Source organism: Mus caroli, unplaced genomic scaffold (assembly GCF_978045245.1).
Source record: "Mus caroli unplaced genomic scaffold, Mus_caroli_1 scaffold_7, whole genome shotgun sequence".
Lineage (NCBI taxonomy): Eukaryota > Metazoa > Chordata > Mammalia > Rodentia > Muridae > Mus > Mus caroli.
Genome location: NW_028227262.1, coordinates 141350300 through 141370237, shown reverse-complemented (window position 1 = coordinate 141370237; position 19938 = coordinate 141350300). Strand labels below are relative to the sequence as shown.

Genomic DNA, 19938 nt, shown 5'->3' with positions numbered 1-19938 from the left:
TTCTTGGATTAATTTATCCTTGGATGTGACTAAAACACTTAATATGGTATAAACAAACTCATTATCTTCCTTTTAAAAAGGAACTGCTCTAGAGACAGTAGTAGTCTTGATTGTAGTCTATGGTATTTCAGGCTATCTTATCTCTAAGCTCAAATCTCCAGGATCCCATCAAAACCCACCCCTGCTCTTGAAAGATCCTGACAGAATGTAAAAGGACACAGAGCCCTGAAATTGGCAAGATAGACGTCAGTGTTAGCAGAACTAGTTTCACTGATTTAGAAAAATAGAGGTGCACAATGCTCTGGCCACTCCTTGAACCCGTGTGTCTGCCAATGTTTTGACCGTTCCTTGAACCCATGTGTGTGCCCACTGATGAAGCCCATTACCAGGTGTTTGTGATATTGGTTGCTGAGAAAGAGTCAGAAAATCTCCCCAGCAACCACAGCCTGGCCAATCCTGAGTTGCTACACCTGCACCAGACTCTTTCCTTGTACCCCTCCTATACCCATTTCTTGAGAATAGACATTGTTTAGATCTGGAAATCCCCTACTCCCCCCACCCCTTCTTCTTTCTCCCCTGAGGGCCTATAAAAACTGGGACCTCTTTCCTCTCGAGGTCAACTCCTCAACCCCTGCGTGGGATATGAGTCGTCCCCAGAGCTCTGGCTTTCCCCGAATAAAGCCTCATGTGGCTTGCAACAAGCTCGGTCTATCGTGAGTTCTTGGGTGTCCGCTATTGTCCTGAGGCCCGAGAGAGGCTAATCCTACCTAGAAAAAGCCTCCCACTCTACACCTTCTTTTATGTCTACTGTCCCTGCTTAGCTTAATTTTAACCTCATAACTTCTCACCAAGACTACCACACATCTCATATCCAGCCTCCAGCCTCCTCCTATCTTCCACGCAATACCAGAGTTATTTTCTATAAACCAATAATCATCATATGACTTTTGTTTTACACACTGCTTCCACCTGACTACCTAGTCTGTAAACCAAGTGCCCCAGTACAGGGGAATGCCAGGGCCAGGAAGTGGGAGTGGGTGGGTGGGCTGGAGAGCAGGGGGGCAGGGAGGGTAGAGGGGACTTTTGGGATAGCATTTGAAATGTAAATGAAGAAAATATCTAATATTAAAAAATTGAAAAAAAATAAATTCTCAAAGTCCCATTCTACCATATATAAACCTTAGCCTGGTACCTTACTGAAGCTGTCTCTTCTCTTGATTTGCCATGCATGAACTTTGGAGCTCAGCCCCGCCCTTTGTATATGATCCCTGTGCTAAAATCAGCTTTCCCTCTACTGTCCCCTTAGGAAATTACTAGTATCAACCCATTATTAGATCAAAAACACCCCCTTTTATGGACTAAATTCTGTTTTCCTCCAGAATTCACATATGTAACAAGGGAGTACCTGCTTCTAAGCCAAGAAGTGAACTGTCACCTAACATCAGATTCAGATTCTCCAGTCTCCAGAACAGTCAGAACTAAATGTTAATTTAAGCCAATCCATCTTATTTTTACCCTTAGCTTCAGTAGACCAAGACATTTTCTACTTCCCTTCCTAAACTAATTTCTCTTACTTCTTGTGCTTCAGGCATCTCCCTGCTTCCACTCTTACATCACCATTACATCCTGGTACTTTCCAAGCTATCTAATAAACATGGGGTCAGAGCTAACACATAAGACGGCAGGAAATTTCCAGGATGTGATATTGGGAATCGTGGGTGTTAACATAAACAAAGCTTGGTTCAGGGAGTACAAAAGGTCTGTCTGTTCATATATTGCTGAATGAAACCTGAGCTGTTGTTTTTAAAAGAATTAGAAAATGTTCACAAAGTTCAGCTAGATAACCAAGTGATAAGTCACACAAAGAGGAATCGTGGCTTAGAGGGCAGAACAAGAGCCACCAAGGATAGTCATGGGAATAGCACAACAAAAATTTGACTGCTTATGTGGTGCTTTGAATAGGAATGGCTCCCGTGGGATCACAGATTTGAATGCTTGGTTGTTAGGGACTGGAGCTACTTGATAGAGATTAGGTGTGACCATGTTGGAGTTGGTGTGGCAGTGTTGAAAGAAGTATGCCATTGGAGGTGGACTTTGAGGTTTCAAAAGCTCATGCCCAGTCTTTCCGTCTCTGTCGGTCTGTCTCTCTCTGTGTCTGTCTGTCTCTCTCTGTCTCTCTCTGTGTCTGTCTGTCTGTCTCTCTCTGTCTCTCTCTGTGTCTGTCTGTCTCTCTCTGTCTCTCTCTGTGTCTGTCTGTCTCTCTCTGTCTCTCTCTGTGTCTGTCTGTCTCTCTCTGTCTCTGTGTGTCTGTCTGTCTCTCTCTGTGTCTGTCTGTCTGTCTCTCTGTGTCTGTCTGTCTCTCTCTCTCTCTGTGTCTGTCTGTCTCTCTCTCTGTATGTCTGTCTCTCTCTGTCTGTCTCTCTGTTTCTCTCCATCTGTCTGTCTCTCTCCGTCTGTCTGTCTCTCTGTCTCTGTCTCTCTCTCCGTCTGTCTGTCTCTCTCTCTCCCTCTCCCTCTCCCTCTCCTCCCTCTCCCTCCTACCTGCAGATCAAGAAGTAGAACTCTCAGCAGCTCTCTAATACTATGTCAGCCTGTATGCAGCTATGCTTCCCACCATGCTGGTAATGAGCTAAACCTCTGACACTATAAGCCAGTCCTAATTAATGGCTTTCCTTTATAAGATTTGCTGTGGTCATGGTGTCTCATCACAGCAATAGAACAATTACCAAGACAACTTAATTAAAACATTATAAGATCTATCTATCTATCTATCTATCTATCTATCTATCTATCTATCTATCTATCTATGCTATCTATTGTGACACAGTTGTGTGGTTCTCAAGTATGGATCTCAAAGACTGCAACAGTGTCAAGTCACAGTGTCAAAAGACTATATCACATATCCTTATCCATATGCCCTGTCCATACAGTATTGTTGCTAATTTACTTTAAAAGTTTTGGATAGACAAGGACCAGCCAAACCCTGTGGGTAAAATTCTAGTTTCCACCAGCTTTTATAAATAAGTTTTACTTTGCTTTGAATGCTGGGGATCAAAAACACACTGTACCACTGAGCTAAAACCCAACTGACATTTGCTAGATAAATTTTATTACAGCACAATCATACTTATATACTTGATTATTTTCTATGAAAACTTTTGCAATTCAAAGATAAAACTGAAACAGAAACTCTATGGCCTGTCAGTCAAAAGTATTTAAGATATGACCATTGGTGTGCTGATATCTGGTCTACATCTGATGATATAAATATATATGTGGATTTCAAAACAATTTAGTATAAGTCTCTTACTCTAATAGAAATACGGATTTAAAGTCAGTATTCCAACATATTTCCATATATCACATATTCTTACCCATAGTCAGAGGCATGTCAGAGGATTTCTGGCCCTTTCTGAATAAGGAATAAAAATCTAGTGGATTCTGCAATCTGTGCGCTTAGGTACTAGAATGTTGTTACCCATGCTTATGATGACTGGCTTTAATGAAGCATCAATAAAAGGACAGTATAGAGGCTTCATTGAACTTAAAGAATAATAGCATGACTCCACATTCCCGAAACAAGGCCCATAGAAGTAGGAAAAGCAGTCTAGACAGACTGACTTTACTTGGGAACATGGTAAGGAAGAAACTGTGTTTAACACTTACAACTATATGAGACTCTTCAGTTTTCGCTGGATCTGATTGGCTTAGTCAGTTCCCAGAAGCTTGCTAAGAAGAGTGTCTTGGTTGTTTCTATCTCCAAAAGTCACCTGTCCTCCTGCAGAGCTCCAACGCTGAGCACCCATCTTGCATCATGATCACATACAACCCCAATCCCTCTCTTTTCATTAACAAAAGTAGACATCTCAAAGGGAAAGAGCACAGTATGGAGTGTGGGAGGTTGGCACTAGGACATACATGCAATCTTTGGGAAAGCTTGAGAAGGTACAAGGTGGATGCAGCAATGAATGAATGAAGGAGAGATAGAATCTACAAATCATAACAAGGGGATAAATTTATATCGTGTTAATCTGTTCCAGGGCTCATGGTTACAATTGTGGTAATAAAATAATATAAATATAACATTTGCATCATTTAATAAATTATCAAATATGGAAAAATTAGTCCTATGTTCATGTTATAAGTTCCAGGGCTATTTCAAAACTGAAAATCTATCCTCAAGGTGGCAATGCTTGGAACCAAGGACCTAAAACTATACACAGCTCAGGTGCCTCTGTGCACGGAGGGCAGGGATAATATCTTTGATATCAAACTACACCCTTTAAGTGTATGGAGTGAGCCAACAGCTACTTACCAACTTAGAAATTTCTTTTGCAGGCTTTGGAGTGGATATGCTGACCTCTCGTTCTGATACCCCAAATTCAGGTTGAAAAGATGATGATCCAAAAACTTGAATGAGATAGGAGTCAAAATCTTCACAAATTTTTTTAGACAACTTTTGTTTCAGAGTATCTTTTTTTAAGACAAAAAGCAGAAAAGGGAGTCAGTGAAAGCAGAGAAACTTTACTCAATACCTCTTTAAGGAGAACAGCACTGTCCTTAAAACAAGCTACCTCCCATTATTTGAAAAATATTGCCAAGTTAACTACAGAAGGAAGCATTTTTATGTTACCTGTAGAAGATTATGTCAAATCTCTCTATTTAATAAAACACTCTAGCACAGCAGGCATAAGTAACACCAAATGCCCATTTATGCAAAGTGCCAGTGCACTGTTATTCTGTTAAAAGTGCTAGCCTCCTACTACTATATAAAATAAGCCAAAATAAAATAAAATAAAATAAAATAAAATAAAATAAAATAGGCCATTGATCTGGTTTTAGGGCTAACAATAGGTCAGTTTGTCCCAAAATATATCCATCATTGTTGTAAATTAAAAACTTTATTAATTGATAAAGCCTTAATTCAATTGCTAAAATATAACCGATTTCTCAAGTGTGTGACACTTGTGATCATTATAACACATGAACTGCCCAAGTGAACCAAGTCTATCAGATAACCTGCCCATTAGCCAGCAGAACACTGAGACAACGGAGACCCAGGTTAGTGCAGGTTCTGAGTGTGGTAAGTTACCCTATGGTTGCCATTGCTGGTCATTGGTGTAGGAAGGGCCTGAGGTAGCGAGGTCGTCCCCAGCTACACAAGACTCCATTCTCAGATTGGTAGACAAGGAAGAATTAAGTCTGGGCCCTGTCAAAATAAGTCATTTTCCCCCCAGGATTGTAATATATTTTGACTGTGAAACTCTACTGCCCTAGATGAAATAAAGATGAAACAGTATATTAGTCTGTCTCACTAGTAAATATCAATTAATATGAAAAGATATTTAGTATAAGAATGCCCACCGGGTTAGCATAGTGACACTTAGTGCCACTTCCGAAGGCTAGTCTTTAAGATAAACTGCTAACATAAAGAACATGACCTCTGATCCTGGTTGCTTTCATCTCTCATTGCTTTAGACTTCCATAACCTTATCAAGTTTTTTCTTTATTTCTTTTCAATTTTAGGGTTTGTTTTTAGCTGCTACATCCTTTGTTCTAGTTAGGGAACTTTTGAACAGTAACCAATGGCAACAATATCCTAAGTCCTGTTCTTTTCCTCCATTCCTATCCACTGCATGAAAACTCCAGTTAAACTCCACAGCCAGATGAGCACTTACTACACAGGAATAAGTTCAGGATTATGTCCTCTAGCACCTTAGAGGTGATATCACACTTAGTTTTTAACCTTCTGTACTTTATAGGTTATAATGTAATGTTGACAGAATCATCTTTCACTCCCTGACTGCAGGTGTTGTGACACTGCAAAGAACAATATATACTCCATTCCACCAGTGCAGACTACCTTGCAGGGTAAAGAAGTCATCAAACTGATACACATGTTCTGCATCAGTAGCAATGAGATTCATTTCTTTGTGAAAAATTTCAAAGTTGGGATCATCCTTCTTCACCACTCCAATCACAAATATTTCCACGTTGGAGTCATTGGCATCCTTCACCACATCTGCCAGCTTCTTTTTATCTCGGGAATCTGTCTGTCCATCCGTGATCACCAAGGCCACCTTCTTTACACCTGGCCTTGCCTCTTTGAACATGTCATTAGCTGCTTGAAGAGCAGTGGCTGTATAGGTGCCTTCCCCCAGATACTGCATGTTGTCTACCACCAGCTTGAAGTCATCCTTGCTGGAAAACTGCTTCAGGCTAGCCACCTTCTCCACCTTGTGGCTATAGTTGATTATGCCTATCCGGGCTGTGCCAAGGTCCAAGGCCACCCGGTCAGCCAAAGTCTTCACAAAACTTTGGATGATCTGGAAGTTCTCTGGTCCCACACTTTCTGAACTGTCAATCACAAACACCAACTCCAGTGGAGTCTCTTTGCATTTGGGCCCACAACCTAAAAGATGAATGTAGAAATAGAAACACTGAAGAAATGAAAATAAACCATTAAAAATTAATACTATTTCCATAGGACAGTAGCAAGAAGGTTGGCAATGAAACAAAGACCTCAACTGTGGTCTTCCTTACCTGTTTAAGTGGAAATAGCTAATACCTTTTTTCTGTCTAGACTCTATGCTTTAGTCTTTTAAAAAATAATATATATCTAGGGGAGTTGTTTTGTAGAAATTTGCTCCAAACTGAAGCATTCCAACCTATAGGAAAGCTCCTTAAAATGAAGATCTAAAAAGAGAAAATCAACAACTCACAAGTCTCAGAAAGTCACTGAAGTTTACCAGATTCATATAGAAGCAGAAAGGGCTGCTAAGAGAAGCAGGTCTTGTTTTGTTTTGTTTTGTTTTGTTTTGCTCTGCTCTGCTCTGTTCTGTTTTGCTTTGTTTTGTTTTTGGCAGGTACCCATGCTAGGCTTGTCTTCTGGTAATGCTGATGCCTTAGAGTCATTTATGTTCCTGTAAGTGACCCCTCCCATATACTGCTGAGAGTCACCCCAATAAACTCATTTATTCACCAAGTTGGAGTTTAATAACATTGTTACTTTGATCTGCATGGGTTCCCTATCTGATGTAAACAGATATTTGTTTCTATCCCTCCACTAATAGTGTCACACAACAAAAGGGTGAAGTTACAGTGTAGCAGATAATGAACACCTGTATGTCTATTTCTTATATTAAAATATAAAATATTCAGTGTGTATCCCTCAGAGGCCTTCTCTTTATTGAAGGGAACCAGAGGAGGAGTGGATCTGGGGGAGAAGGAGGTTGGGGAGGAACTGAAGAGGAGTAGAGGGAGGGGAAACTGGGTTGAGATACATTAAAAACAAAACAAACATACACACAAATATAACATATATATATATATATACATATATATATATCAATCATACCCTTTATAAAACTTAGTCTGCTCTCTATAAGCCTCCTTACTTTTGTTTCTCTCTAAGAGGTGACTACCTGAGTTTGTTTTCATTCTACAGTTTGTATTTAATGTACAGCCCGATGTTACAATTTCAACCTTCAGCCTTATCTTTAAGTAGAACTATGGTTTATGGTTTGACATATGAGATTTATGGTATGACAGGTGGATAAAGTGACAGGTGGCAGAGTTTAATTGGCAGAAAGATTAGGGCCTAAGACTCTACATGAGAGCTGCTGTTCTATGAGGTAACTCCTTCACCCCCTTCCCCTATGAGGACTATTAAGGCTTCCATGAATTCTATGCTATCAAGGAGGCCAGCAGTCCATCTGTACCATGAATCCTTTGACAAGAGGGACTCCAGTAAATACTGGTCAGTAAGTAGATGGGGTCCCCAAAAATCTAATCCAGAAGCCATGTCTAAATTGTCTTATTACCAGAGATCTCAGGCTGGTTCTTAGGAGACAAAGAATTGCTAGGATTTTGGTGCTATTCTTGCCTCTGTCCACTTCAAACAGGGGAGTCATCACTATCCGATCCACTTTCTGCTTTTAGCTAAGCTTTTTCCTTCTTCCCTCTCTCTGGTATCTCTAAGGCTAAAGTGTCAGACATGGAAGAATTTAGATTTCCTTGTGAAACAAGGCAACCCCCTGAATGTCTTCCTGCTTGTGAGATTGAATGCAGTTGCAGAAATCATATTCAAAACTCACTTTGGAAAGAAACTCAGGCTTAGGGGAAAGCATGTGACAGTCACTTAGCTAGTCTCCAAGTGCCTATGGCTCCTACAACCAAATCTCCATTGTGCCAGTTCTCTTCCCAGACTCAGGTAAGTCACTGACTACAGATGAGCACAGTGCATATAAATGTTGTGCTACCCACATCCTGGAGCTTCCAACTGCACAAACAGCTTTGAAAAAAACAAGAAACAAGTTGCCTATAAGGGTGCCTACAGCCTCCCTCAGTGTCACCTCTCCATTTTCCACTGACTTTTCAGATAAGATTCCTATCTCCCCATCAACAATGTACATGTATCTCCTGAATGATCCACGTTAGCTCAGCAACACAGCACACAGTCGGGTTGATATTGTATAGAGCATTACACATTCTTGATAATTAAATCTTACCACATATTTCAATGATAAGTTTGATAATTTCTTCTTTCTGGGGAAAAAGAAAAATGTATTAGCATTAAATTTATAACTATAGCATGTTTCCTGTAATTATGAGCAATCCATCCTATAACTGACAAGGGACCATTTGATTCACTCCTTCACTGGAGAAAATGAAACAAAGCGCACAGAAGTTAAAAGGTGGATAGAATGTGTCATACACCAGTGAGGCTGAATAGTGCAATTTAATAGCTTGGGTTTTTAGATCCTTTTGCCACTTCAGTACACATCAGCTGTGGGCCCCAGGCTTCTGTGTCTTGGGGTGATAATGCAGATTATATGAGGTGAATGTGCAGGGGTCTGAGCCTATGGGGTACCATCTCTGCAAGGATGCTGCAAATCAGCAAAATGATTTAGTCTGTGTGCTAGCCACTAAGGCAGACACGGAGGCCTAGAGTCCCCATTCTTCATTCGTGTTCTGTTCCAACACTCAGTTCTTAAAGTCCCCTCCTTACTTTCCTGATATTCTTTCTGATTCTTTATGAAATGTCCTCATGCTTTTAAAAACTCCTCCAGATCTATCAGACAGGCCCAGAACAGGCTTCCCAAAGTCAGTCTACCAATGCCACAACATTGCTTGTGGCTTATTGACAAGTGATTAGACAGATGACAGCGGCCAGACATGGAGCTGAAAGTGGTGATCACAAGAACCATAGATCTCAACAGGTAAGAAGAGCAGAATCAACAAAGAAGGAAAACGTATCAGATGCAAAGTCAAGCTTTACAGAACAAATCAATAGTGACAGAGTTGGGGAGAGACCATGTATGTAACTGGAGATGCAGATTAAGTAACAGCAGCATTAATGGAAACTATTGAGGTTATTTCATCTAACAGCAGTTTTATTACAAATTCAGGAAAAACAATGATTCTTTTCCATGTGATGCTGGGTTGCACTAATCAAGTTATATCAGAGGAAGGTGTCAACAATGGTCTCTCTTCTTCAGACACTGCCACAATTTTCTACACTCAGAGTTGATATATTGAAAACTCAGGTATATGCCAAAAAGGAAAGTGTATGTATATACATTAAATATATCTAGAAAGGAGAAATGGAAGTATTTCATCTGGTTTATTAGAAACAAGTTCTCACTAAGTTGTCCAGGCTGCCTTGGAATCTATAGTCTTCCTCCTGGGATATACCACCACGTGAGCTTCTGTTTACCTTTTCATGTGTGGAAAAATACATACACAAAGCTTTATGATTCTATTTTTCATGCAACATACTATTATAATTTGTTTTTCATATTATTATAAAAAGCTTCATCAAAGGCATGGCCAACTTTAAGGTTCTTTGATAAGCAGTACAAAGCTATGTTGTAGAGAAATCGTAAGGACTGATACCTCCAATAGTTGAATAGAAGGAAACTCATTTTATTTAAGGCACAGTACTGGTTATTACTACTACACAATTGCACTCTTGATGGGAAATAAATAGGGTTGAGAAGTAGCTAAGGGAAGGTGATGGGGAAAGAGGGATTTTAAATGGAAGCAGATGTTCATGGGCTTCTTCTGGGTTATGGAGGAATGAAGAGAGGCAGGGAGGAGCTGAGTGTCTGAGCCCCAGGAAACTTGGTGCATCTCTGGGACATTCACACTCAGATGGCTGTCAGATCTAAACTCTGGTGCTCTAAGGTGCTCCAAACTATAGGCAGATTTATGGTACATGTAACTGTTTAAACAGGGACCACAGCCAGTTTGCCCAAAGCAACGATGCTCAGCTTTTTGGTTTTTCCAAATTTATTATTTATAACTGTTAATATTACTGTTCTATTTGTGTGTATGTGAAAGAGAGTGATAGAGACAGAGACACAGAGATGAGAAGATGGGGGTAGGAAGAGGTAGGGATGGCACTTGCTACAGTGTACATGAAAAGTCTCATGGAGGTTGCAGGAATCAAACTCAGGTCATTAGGCTTACACTGTATGGGGACAAACACCATCATTCACTGAGCCATCTCAATGGCCATCTGTGAGCCCTTTATAAGACAGTGGATCTACCCTACTCTGAAAGGGTTCTTTCAATATTCATAGAAAAAACAATGCATTTTCATTTATCCTATGATTTTACTATGCTATTCAGTTAACATTTAAAAGTCTGTACCCTCTTGCCTTTAACAGCTAACCTTTCCTGTTGAGTTTAAGGACAGGAAAGTGAAGCCTGAGTTCAAACAATAGGAAATACCAACGCTGAAAGGGGAGGAGGAGTTGACAGAACTGAATCTTAAAAAGATATATCATATAATTAATGCATAACTTGCTGAAGTGCTAATGATTAGTAATAATAAAGTGTCTAGGCCTAAGTGGGACATTTATATTTCCTTGTTCGAGGCTCAGACAATATAGCATGAGAAAGAGCAGCAAAAATATAGTAGCTGAAGGATAAGGTGATGTGCCATATAAAGAACTCCTAGGCACCACATGGTTATTTGACTCACCTGCACAAGACATGCCCATGACTTAAGATGGGTGTTGTTTGTACATGCTCAGCCCAGGGAGTGGCACTATTAGAAGGTGTGGCCCTGGGAGAAGGTGTAGCCTTTTTGGAGCAGTTGTGTCACTATGGGTGTAGGCTTTAAGGCCTTCATCCTAACTGCCTGGAAGCCAGTATTCTAGCAGCCTTCAGATGAAGATGTAGAACTGCCTGCACCATGCCTGCCTGGATGCTACCTTGTTTCTAACTTGATGATAATGGACTGAACCTCTGAACCTTTAAGCCAGCCTCAACTAAATGTTGCCCTTTATAAGACTTGCATTGGTCATGGTGCCTGTTCACAGCAGTAAAACCTTAACTAAGACAGTGGGAGAGGCACATGAGGCCTTGCTCTTTCCTGGGGCCCAGGAAATCAGTGGTTGGTGGTTTTTTCCATCGGAAGTATCTAAAAAGTAGGCTATGCTCAGTAAATAACCTCCCAACTGTGGACATGTACACAACCTGTCTTAGTTAGGGTGTTACTGCTATGAACAGACACCATGACCAAGGCAAGTCTTATAAAAACAACATTTAATTGGGGCTGGCTTACAGGTTCAGAGGTTCAGTCCATTATCATCAAGATGGGAGCATGGCAGTTTCCAGGCAGTCATGGCACAGGCAGAGCAGAGAGTTATATGTCTTCATCCAAAGGTTGCTAGTGGAAGACTGACTTCCAGGTAACTGGGGTGAGAGTCTTAAGCCCATACCCACAGAGGCATACCTACTCCAACCAGGTCACACCTCCAAATGGTGCCACTCCCTGGCCCAAGAATATACAAACCATCACACAACCATAATTAAATTCACATGCACACAGGCACACGCACACACACAACACACACACACACATGCACACACATGCACACACATGCACACACACACACCATGGAAGTTTGAAGGGGAGTTTCTGGGAGAAGGGGTTCAGCTAAACACAGTGGATACGAGAAACCCACTATAGATTGGTCTGCATGAAGGTGTTAAAGAATGAACAAATTTACAAAACAAAACCTGTTCAAGAGATAGTCTCTCTTGCTCCAAATATTACCAATATCATTTTGTTTCCTCTGGACTGTCTCCCCCCTATATTTTTAACAAAATATTCATCACATGGTAGATGAACTTCTTATGTATCTTTCTCCTGAATTCAGGGACATATAGTCTCATATTTTCCACAGCCTCCCATTTCATAGTGCATATCTGTAAGTCTGGCCACAATAAATACCCAAGGAATGTTGGTGAAATGAATGTACAGATGACTAAATGAAAGCAAATAGTTCTACCCCACCCCCATGTTAGAACAGCAAGACAGGAATTAAACCAGGGGAATGCTCCTTCCATAGTTCACACACAGACTCTGCTACTGTCAGCAGGCAGCTGCCGAACACATGGCTCTTTTTTCATTGTAGACATCTTTGGGGATTGGTAGGGGACAAGAGACAGAAGCTGTGGTCATGACAAGTCCGTATCCCTTCTCTTCCAGGTTTTCCTGCCACTAGACAGAAGATTGGCATCCCCAGATGATAACTGAGGGAAAAGGAAAAAAAAAAAACTAAAGGTCTCCTTTTCTAATATTCAGGGAGGGAAATGATTTCAAATTAGAAAGGAAGAGTTTGAATTTGGTATGAAAATTCTAGAGCCTTTCTATCCATTAGAATTTTAAAAACCATCTTTGTAAAAAAAATAGTAAATGAAAAAGTAGAAAACCGTTTGTAGAGATTCAACAGATTGACAAAATGCATGTTTAAGCATAATTCCAGCTTTGAGATAACTGCATTCGCAGCACTTCCTTAAGGAACTAGCTTGAGAAAAAGGAGCCCCCAGCCTGATATCAGTGAGAAAAGCCACACAAAATAAAAACTCACTTGATCTCTGCCTCTTCTCTTAAGCAGGTCAGTTCCTTGTTGCCAATATGCCAACCTGACCATTTCTAGGAGAGGCCAGAAAGGAGCATCCCTACTTGTTTACATATGGCTGTGCATGCCTTCCCCCATCCGCATCCTCATGCCCCACCCCCCATTCCCACATCCAGATGCAATTATCTCATGCGCTCAAGTCTACACTGGCCTGACAGCAGGCACCATCATTTAAACAGAACAACCAAACATCCAAAAAGTCATAATTCTAGAGCTACAACATGAATATAGTAATTCAGCAATTATGGACCCCTCAATTACCATCTAGGATAGATACTCACTGTGAGTCCCAGGTCTCCTTTAGGTCCTTGTAACCCCTACTTAGTGGAAAAAGAGTAACAGTCAGGTTAGGCTGGACCCTGTTGAGAGGGTAAAGCCAAAGCTTCAGTGTGGCTTGAAAAAAATATCTTGCCTGTTTTCCTGGAGATCCAGGCTCTCCAATTTCTCCCTTTTCGCCTTTCCTTCCCACATCACCCCGGTCTCCATGCTCTCCCTGTTAAAAGAGAACCTTAGACTGTGAACATTAAAGCCAAAATAAGCTTCAGGAAAAAAATAATCCTACAGTTTTCTTTGTTGCAGCCAAAAATCCCTTTAAAGACTTAGAATTCTGTTGACATAAATACACATAGAGGGGAAAAAACATTTACACTTAAGAGGTGTTGAGACACCTTCTGAACAGTTCGGTGCCTTTGGGAAACTCAACTATTGTATAATTTACCAGGTTCCTGGGATTTCTGGTGTCTCCTAGGGATTTATTCTTTTATTGGCTGCCTTTGAAGGATGAGGGGTAATAGAACATTGGATTCCACCACAGGTAGCTTTCTTAGTGTGGTGGGACAGGCAGGAAACATGAGGTCTCTGTCCAAATCAAGGCTAAGACATTGAGACCTTGAGCTTAATCATTTCCTTAAGATCTTGATACACTTACCTTCTGACCAGGGAGGCCAAGGCCCACTGTGCCCTTTGACCCTGGGAAACCTTGAGGTCCTTGCTCCCCCTATATGAGATAGAAGAAAGAGGTGTTCTTCTTAACTCATCAGAATAACTTAAAATATTTAGAAGTTAGAAACTCATTTGCAGCTCCCAAACTGCATTACAGCATTATCTAATTTCTAAGTATAATATAAATATAAATACAGGTAGAGAGAGATAGGCTTCCTTGTTTTCTAGCATTCTTGTGGTATAGACAACTCTATCTTGCCAGATCTAGAGCTAGGGGCACACTTGTTCACAAATAGCTAATGTTTCAGTTTATCTTTGTATTTTCCTATATTTATAATATGCAAAAAGCCCATCTTAATAGTGGGGAGAAAAAATAAGACAGCATCCCCCTCAAGGCTAAGGGACTGTTTATATAATTGACTATAATCTGCTAGGTTCATCTCTAATAAATTATAGTCCTGTCCCCCCATGCTCTTGCAAAACACACACACACACACACACACACACACACACACACACACACAAAGGCATAAACAATATCATGGTATAGAATATGAAATGGAAATAATCATGAATAAATCACAAAGTCATAGCAGCCATGCTACTAGGAGTTTGTTCCAAATCCCGACTTATTTCTGGATCAGTTAGTGATTTGTCTCTGGTAAAATACAATAAATACTAGACTCTCAGGAGGATTTTATTTCTCGCTGTCAAGCCCTCAAAACTACCCTAACCCTCCACAAGAGAATCATCAGTGGGTACAGCAAAAGTTCTAACACCAGTCCCAACCTCAGACTAGCTTAAAAAGAATCTTGGGTGAAGGGAGAGGTCAAATGTCCATTTTTGTCATTGAGAACTTGTTCCCAAAGTACCACCTTCATGTCCTTGAGCCAAACCTAATGCTGGAACACACTGAACACAGCAGGAAATAATGCCTGTGTGGCACTGCAAACTCTGGACACACCTAAGATGACTCACCCTTGGAGGCTGGGATCCGTTTCCAGCTTACCAGGGATCATTGACAATCACTTCATTCAGTTTACAATCAAGAGCACATTCCCTTTTCACACTGGAAAATCAGGAAATACTGAGAGGCCAAGAACTCTGCCTGGAAACTGGTACCAGCCAAATAACACACGCACCACGATAAAAAGTATGCAGCAGTGTAGAGACCACAGACCAACCTCATACTTATCAGAAAATACCCTCCAGTGTGAGTGGATCTCAGCCTCATCTAGAGGTAAGAAACCTCTGACTAGCTATAGATTAGGTGGCCAGCCTACTTAGAGATGTTAGAGGACCCTGGGGAGACAGCTGACTGAGATTCTAATCTTTGTTTTAATAAAAAGGAAAAAAAGCACATATATTAAATGTGTTGTCTGGGACAGAGTAAGCTTGCTTCCTCTGATGTTTTGTGGATGTGAATGAAGGCATCTTTCTTTAGTGAGATATTTGGTAAAAGGTAGTTTGGGAATATTGAGGTGATGTCTCGGACCACTGGTGTCTGTGTCGAGAGGTCCAGAAGGACCCTGGCCAGCTACAGCGGAGACAAAAAGTTTGTGGAAGTACATTCAAAGAAGCCGATGCTTAGCTTTGTCCCTGTCTCAAAGGAGGATGGGTAGTAAAACACACTGCAATCCTAGCATGCAGTGGGGAATCATCACTGGGAAATCTACACTCAGAGGCGCCTGGGAGGAGCCCCACACCTCAATAGTCATGCAGGGTGATTGTACCTCAGGCAACATTTCAGATTTCTACAGCAGATATCACAAAAGATGTCCAATAAAGGTTTATGACTTAACTGCCTTAAAGAAATGACGCACGGTTTCCCAACAAAGTGAAAAGCCATATCCTACGGGAAAATCTTTCAGAAATTAATGATCACATCGGCGTTGCTGGATGTCCAGGAGCCCACACTGGCATCTTCCTAATGGAAGCGCTCTATTTATAGCTGCTAATGAAGGAAGCTGTGTCATATCATAAAGGATTTTCCCCCCTCATAGCGAGTAGTTTTCCTTCAAACACTTGAGGGTTTCCTAAAACTTTCAGAGTAGATCACCTGGCTAAAAGTCTTTAATAAGTAAGCCCAGGCCTTAGTTCAGCAGAGGCGAATGAGGCCTATCAGACTTCCTTCTATGAGTCTGGGAAGTGAGAAAGAATGTCACCACGCCACCATAGATCAGAAAGACAGCAAGAATGGCTGTCAATTGGGAAATACAATTAAATATACATTTCAAAGCCAACTTTTAAATCAGTGGTAGGCGTAGCTTTAAGCTTTCAGATGATTGTTTTATAGGAAAAAATACAAGAATAATGCATAAATATCTGGATCTTTTAATTTTTGCAATACTAATAAGAAAAATAATTGTTATTTTTTTTTCTAAATGTTTTCTTGGGCACAGGAGAAACAAACCAACTTCAGAGATGCTCAAAAATCTGTAAAATGGATCTCTGGTTTCTATTCAGATTATAGAAAAGTGAAAAACCAGCCTTAAAACAACAACTATCTAGAAAGCGCTTCCATTAGGAAGATGCCAGCGTGGGCTCCTGGACATCCAGCTACCCCTGATGTGATCATTTCTCAAAGATTTTCCCGAAGGATATGGCTTTTCACTTTGTTGGGAAACCGTGCGTCATTTCTTTAAGGCATTTAAGCCATAAACCTTTATTGGACAACTTTTGTGATATCTGCTGTAGAGATCTGAAATGTTGCAATCCCCCTGTATGATTATTGAGAAGGTGTGGGGCTCCTCCCAGTCCCCTCTGTGGGAGTGAAGTCATGATTCTCTTTGTAGTCTGCATGGACCTGTGGTTGTAGGATAACCAGTCTGCTCAGTGTCCTAAGAAACCCTGGATCCCTAAGAAGAGGCAGGACCTCAGCACGCCCTTCCCTGATGGGAACACCAGATGCTATGTATAATCTGGAAAGTAGGATTCAGATAACATTCTGTCACTGATTTTGAATAGCCCATGCAGGCTATTGTGAGATAATAGGACCCTCGGGCTACAGGAACAAGGAGAGATCACACCTACCACCACGACGATCTTCTGGGACCCACCAGAGCTCAAAAGAAAGACAGGCAAGCAGGAAGGTTGAGCAGGTGAGACAGGTGGGAGGCTGGGGAAGGCTTCCTGTTGTGTAGGCCTGAGAGTGAAGCCACACCCCTGCTGCCTCTTTCTGCCTCTTCCTGCTCACGTTGCTATAAGCAAACACTGTGGGATGGCATGGTCACACACACAGTGCAATCTATTTCTTACTGTTCTGGAGTCTGAAAAGTCCAAGATCCATACAAGGGAGGAATCATTGTGTGGTGAAGACCATTTTCTGGTTCACAGATATCATCGTTCTGCTGTTTCTTCACATGGTGGAAGGGGCAAAGCAGCTCTCTGGGTCTATTCTGAGGACACTAGTTCATTTGTGAGAACCCTATCCTCTTACATCTCCAAAGCCACGCCTCCCAATAGCATCACCTTGGAGTGGGACAGAAGTGTGCAAACCCTATCACCCAGGGAAGGCAAGACTCCCTGAGGCAAGGGCAACCAACACCTTTACCTCTCAGGCGTAGATGGTGGCTCATGGCAGTAGTGGGAAGGAAACAGACTAAACTTGCCACAAGAAATCCAGGAATGGGCATTAAGGCTGCCCTACTACTTGAGGCCAGGAATGCATGGTCAGCCCAGGCTGGCAGGAGCCTCCTGTGGCATAGAACTGGTATGAGCTTTATTCCATGTAAATAATTTTCCACTAAGGAATGAAAACAAAACAACACAACAAAAACCCAGCCAGGAAGTGATAGCACCTTTAATTGTGGCACTCGGGAGGCAGAGGCAGGTGGATCTCTGGGAGTTTCGAGGTTAGCCTGGTTTACAAACTGAGTTCCACTACAGCCCGAGCTGTACACAGAAAAACTATGTCTCAAGAAAGCAAAAAAACAAAACCAGAGCCAGGCAGTGGTGGTGCACGCCTTTAATCCCAGCACTCGGGAGGCAGAGACAGGCGGATTTCTGAGTTCAAGGCCAGCCTGGTCTACAGAGTGAGTTCCAGAACATCCAGGACTACACAGAGAAACCCTGTCTCGAATAAGAAAGAAAGAAAGAAAGAAAGAAAAAAAGAAAGAAAGAAAGAAAGAAAGAAAGAAAGAAAGAAAGCAAAGCAAAGCAAAGCAAAGCAAAGCAAAGAAAAGAAAGGAAACAAATGAAAAAACCAACAAACAAAAGGAATGAAAAAAAGGCCTTTAAAAATTAGAAAGAAGTGAGTAGAGCTAGTTCAGTGGTTAAGGGCACTGTAGTTCTTGAAGAGGACTTGGGTTTAACTCCTAGCACCTACATGGTGGCTCACAAAGATCTATAACTACTACTCCAGGTCTCCATAGTCCTCTTCTCTGCAGGTACCACGTACACACATGGTACAAATACAGCAAAATACCCATAAACATATGTTTTATTAAAAAGAATAGACAAATTGACAAAATTTTAATTGTGTACATAGGTTAAATTGTATAATATCAATGATAATTGTCTGATAATATCAGATTATATTATGTTGCATAAGAGAACTGCTTGTTTGTAACAAAAAATACTGAAGTATTTAAGAGAAAAAGTAAAAATACTGTTTCTTCAATATACTATGAAATGTCTTATAAAAATAACATGACTGGGTACTTATATACATACATACATATGTATGTATGTACATACACTGATTTTTAAATTTTTGGATGATTGTTTTATTGGAAAAATACAAGAATAATGCATAAATATCTGAATCTTCTGATTTTTGCATTACTAATAATAAAAGAAATAATTGGCGTTTTTTCTAAATGTTTTCTTGGGCATAGGAAGAGATGCTATGCCAACTTCAGAGATGCTTAAAAAAAACCTGTTAAATGGATCTCTGGTTTCTATTCAGATTATAGAAAAATGAAAAATCATCCTTAAAACAACTATCTAGAAAGTGCTTCCATTAGGAAGCATTAACATTAGCAGCTATAGATAAAGAACCTATAGGAATTCTTTATACTATACTTGCAACTTACTCAAAATAAGAATTAGAAATCAGTATATGAAATGGACGAACAGATGAATGGGTGAGAGAATAAACAAACTCACAAAGATGTCATCTATCCTTAGTGCAGCCGAGCACACAGGTATGACAGCTACCCAGAGTTTGAGAACTCACATGTTAAATAAATCCCCGCAGACAACAGAGTTCAACACATGGATTTCATGTGGTGTTTGTGTGTGTGTGAGTGTGTGTGTGTGTGTGTGTGTGTACAGATAAGTGTGCATGTAAGTTCAGATGCCTGTAGAAGCCAGAGTGCTGCTATTCCTTGGGTGTGCTATGCATTTTTTTTTAATCTACGTCTCTCTTTGGCCTGATGTTAGACCATCAGACTAGGCTACCTGGTCAGTGAGTCCCAGGGAGCCTCCTGGTTCTGCCTCCTTAGCACTGGGAATCAAGTCTAGGCCATCATGCTTACAAAGCAAGCACTATGTCCACTGATCCACCTTCGCAACCTGCGGTCCAAATTTCTTGAGGGCATTTCTGCCCTTTGGATTCAGGAGAGTTTGACCATTATTAAAACCTTTTACTGTCCGCGATTTACATCCATATACCCTCCAGTTCAACTTTTGAAACAAGCAGTAGCATTATCCCAGGTGAACACAATTGTTTATACACCCAGTGTGGTTATCTACCACCAGATTAAGACTCCCACCTCGGCAAAAAGTAAATGTTAGGAGACGTGGGACACGAAGCTATACTTCAATGAAGGGAGTTTCTGACTCCCACTTGACCTTTCTGTTTGAGTTCTTGCCACCCATGTTTTCTCTGTTACCACACAGGTAACAACAATGTCTTTATTTACAAAACAGATTTTTGTCTCTAGGAAGGGATATGAATGTCATATTTAGAAAAGGTAACTTAAAAGTCCACTATGGAAAGGAAAATGGATCAAGCTATTCTAGAAGTTTGGCTCGGGGCTGCTGCCCCTGCAAAGTGAAAGGTAGGGGAGAAAGGCCAACCTGAACCCAGGCTAGGTTCAGAGAGAACATGGAC

The 19938-nt window shown here is 40.9% G+C and overlaps 1 protein-coding gene across 1 annotated transcript in view; it reads right to left on the bottom strand.

The window, feature by feature from the left end:
* Col28a1 (collagen type XXVIII alpha 1 chain) overlaps nt 1-19938 on the bottom strand; it is a 215723-nt gene that overhangs the window by 11898 nt on the left and 183887 nt on the right. The window contains exons 28-33 of the mRNA XM_021165439.3: nt 13867-13935; nt 13351-13431; nt 13220-13255; nt 8511-8547; nt 5864-6412; nt 4316-4473 (exon numbers count right to left, since the gene is read on the bottom strand). Of these exons, the coding sequence (XP_021021098.1) occupies nt 4316-4473; nt 5864-6412; nt 8511-8547; nt 13220-13255; nt 13351-13431; nt 13867-13935 (930 nt within the window). The remainder of the gene's footprint in view (nt 1-4315; nt 4474-5863; nt 6413-8510; nt 8548-13219; nt 13256-13350; nt 13432-13866; nt 13936-19938) is intronic.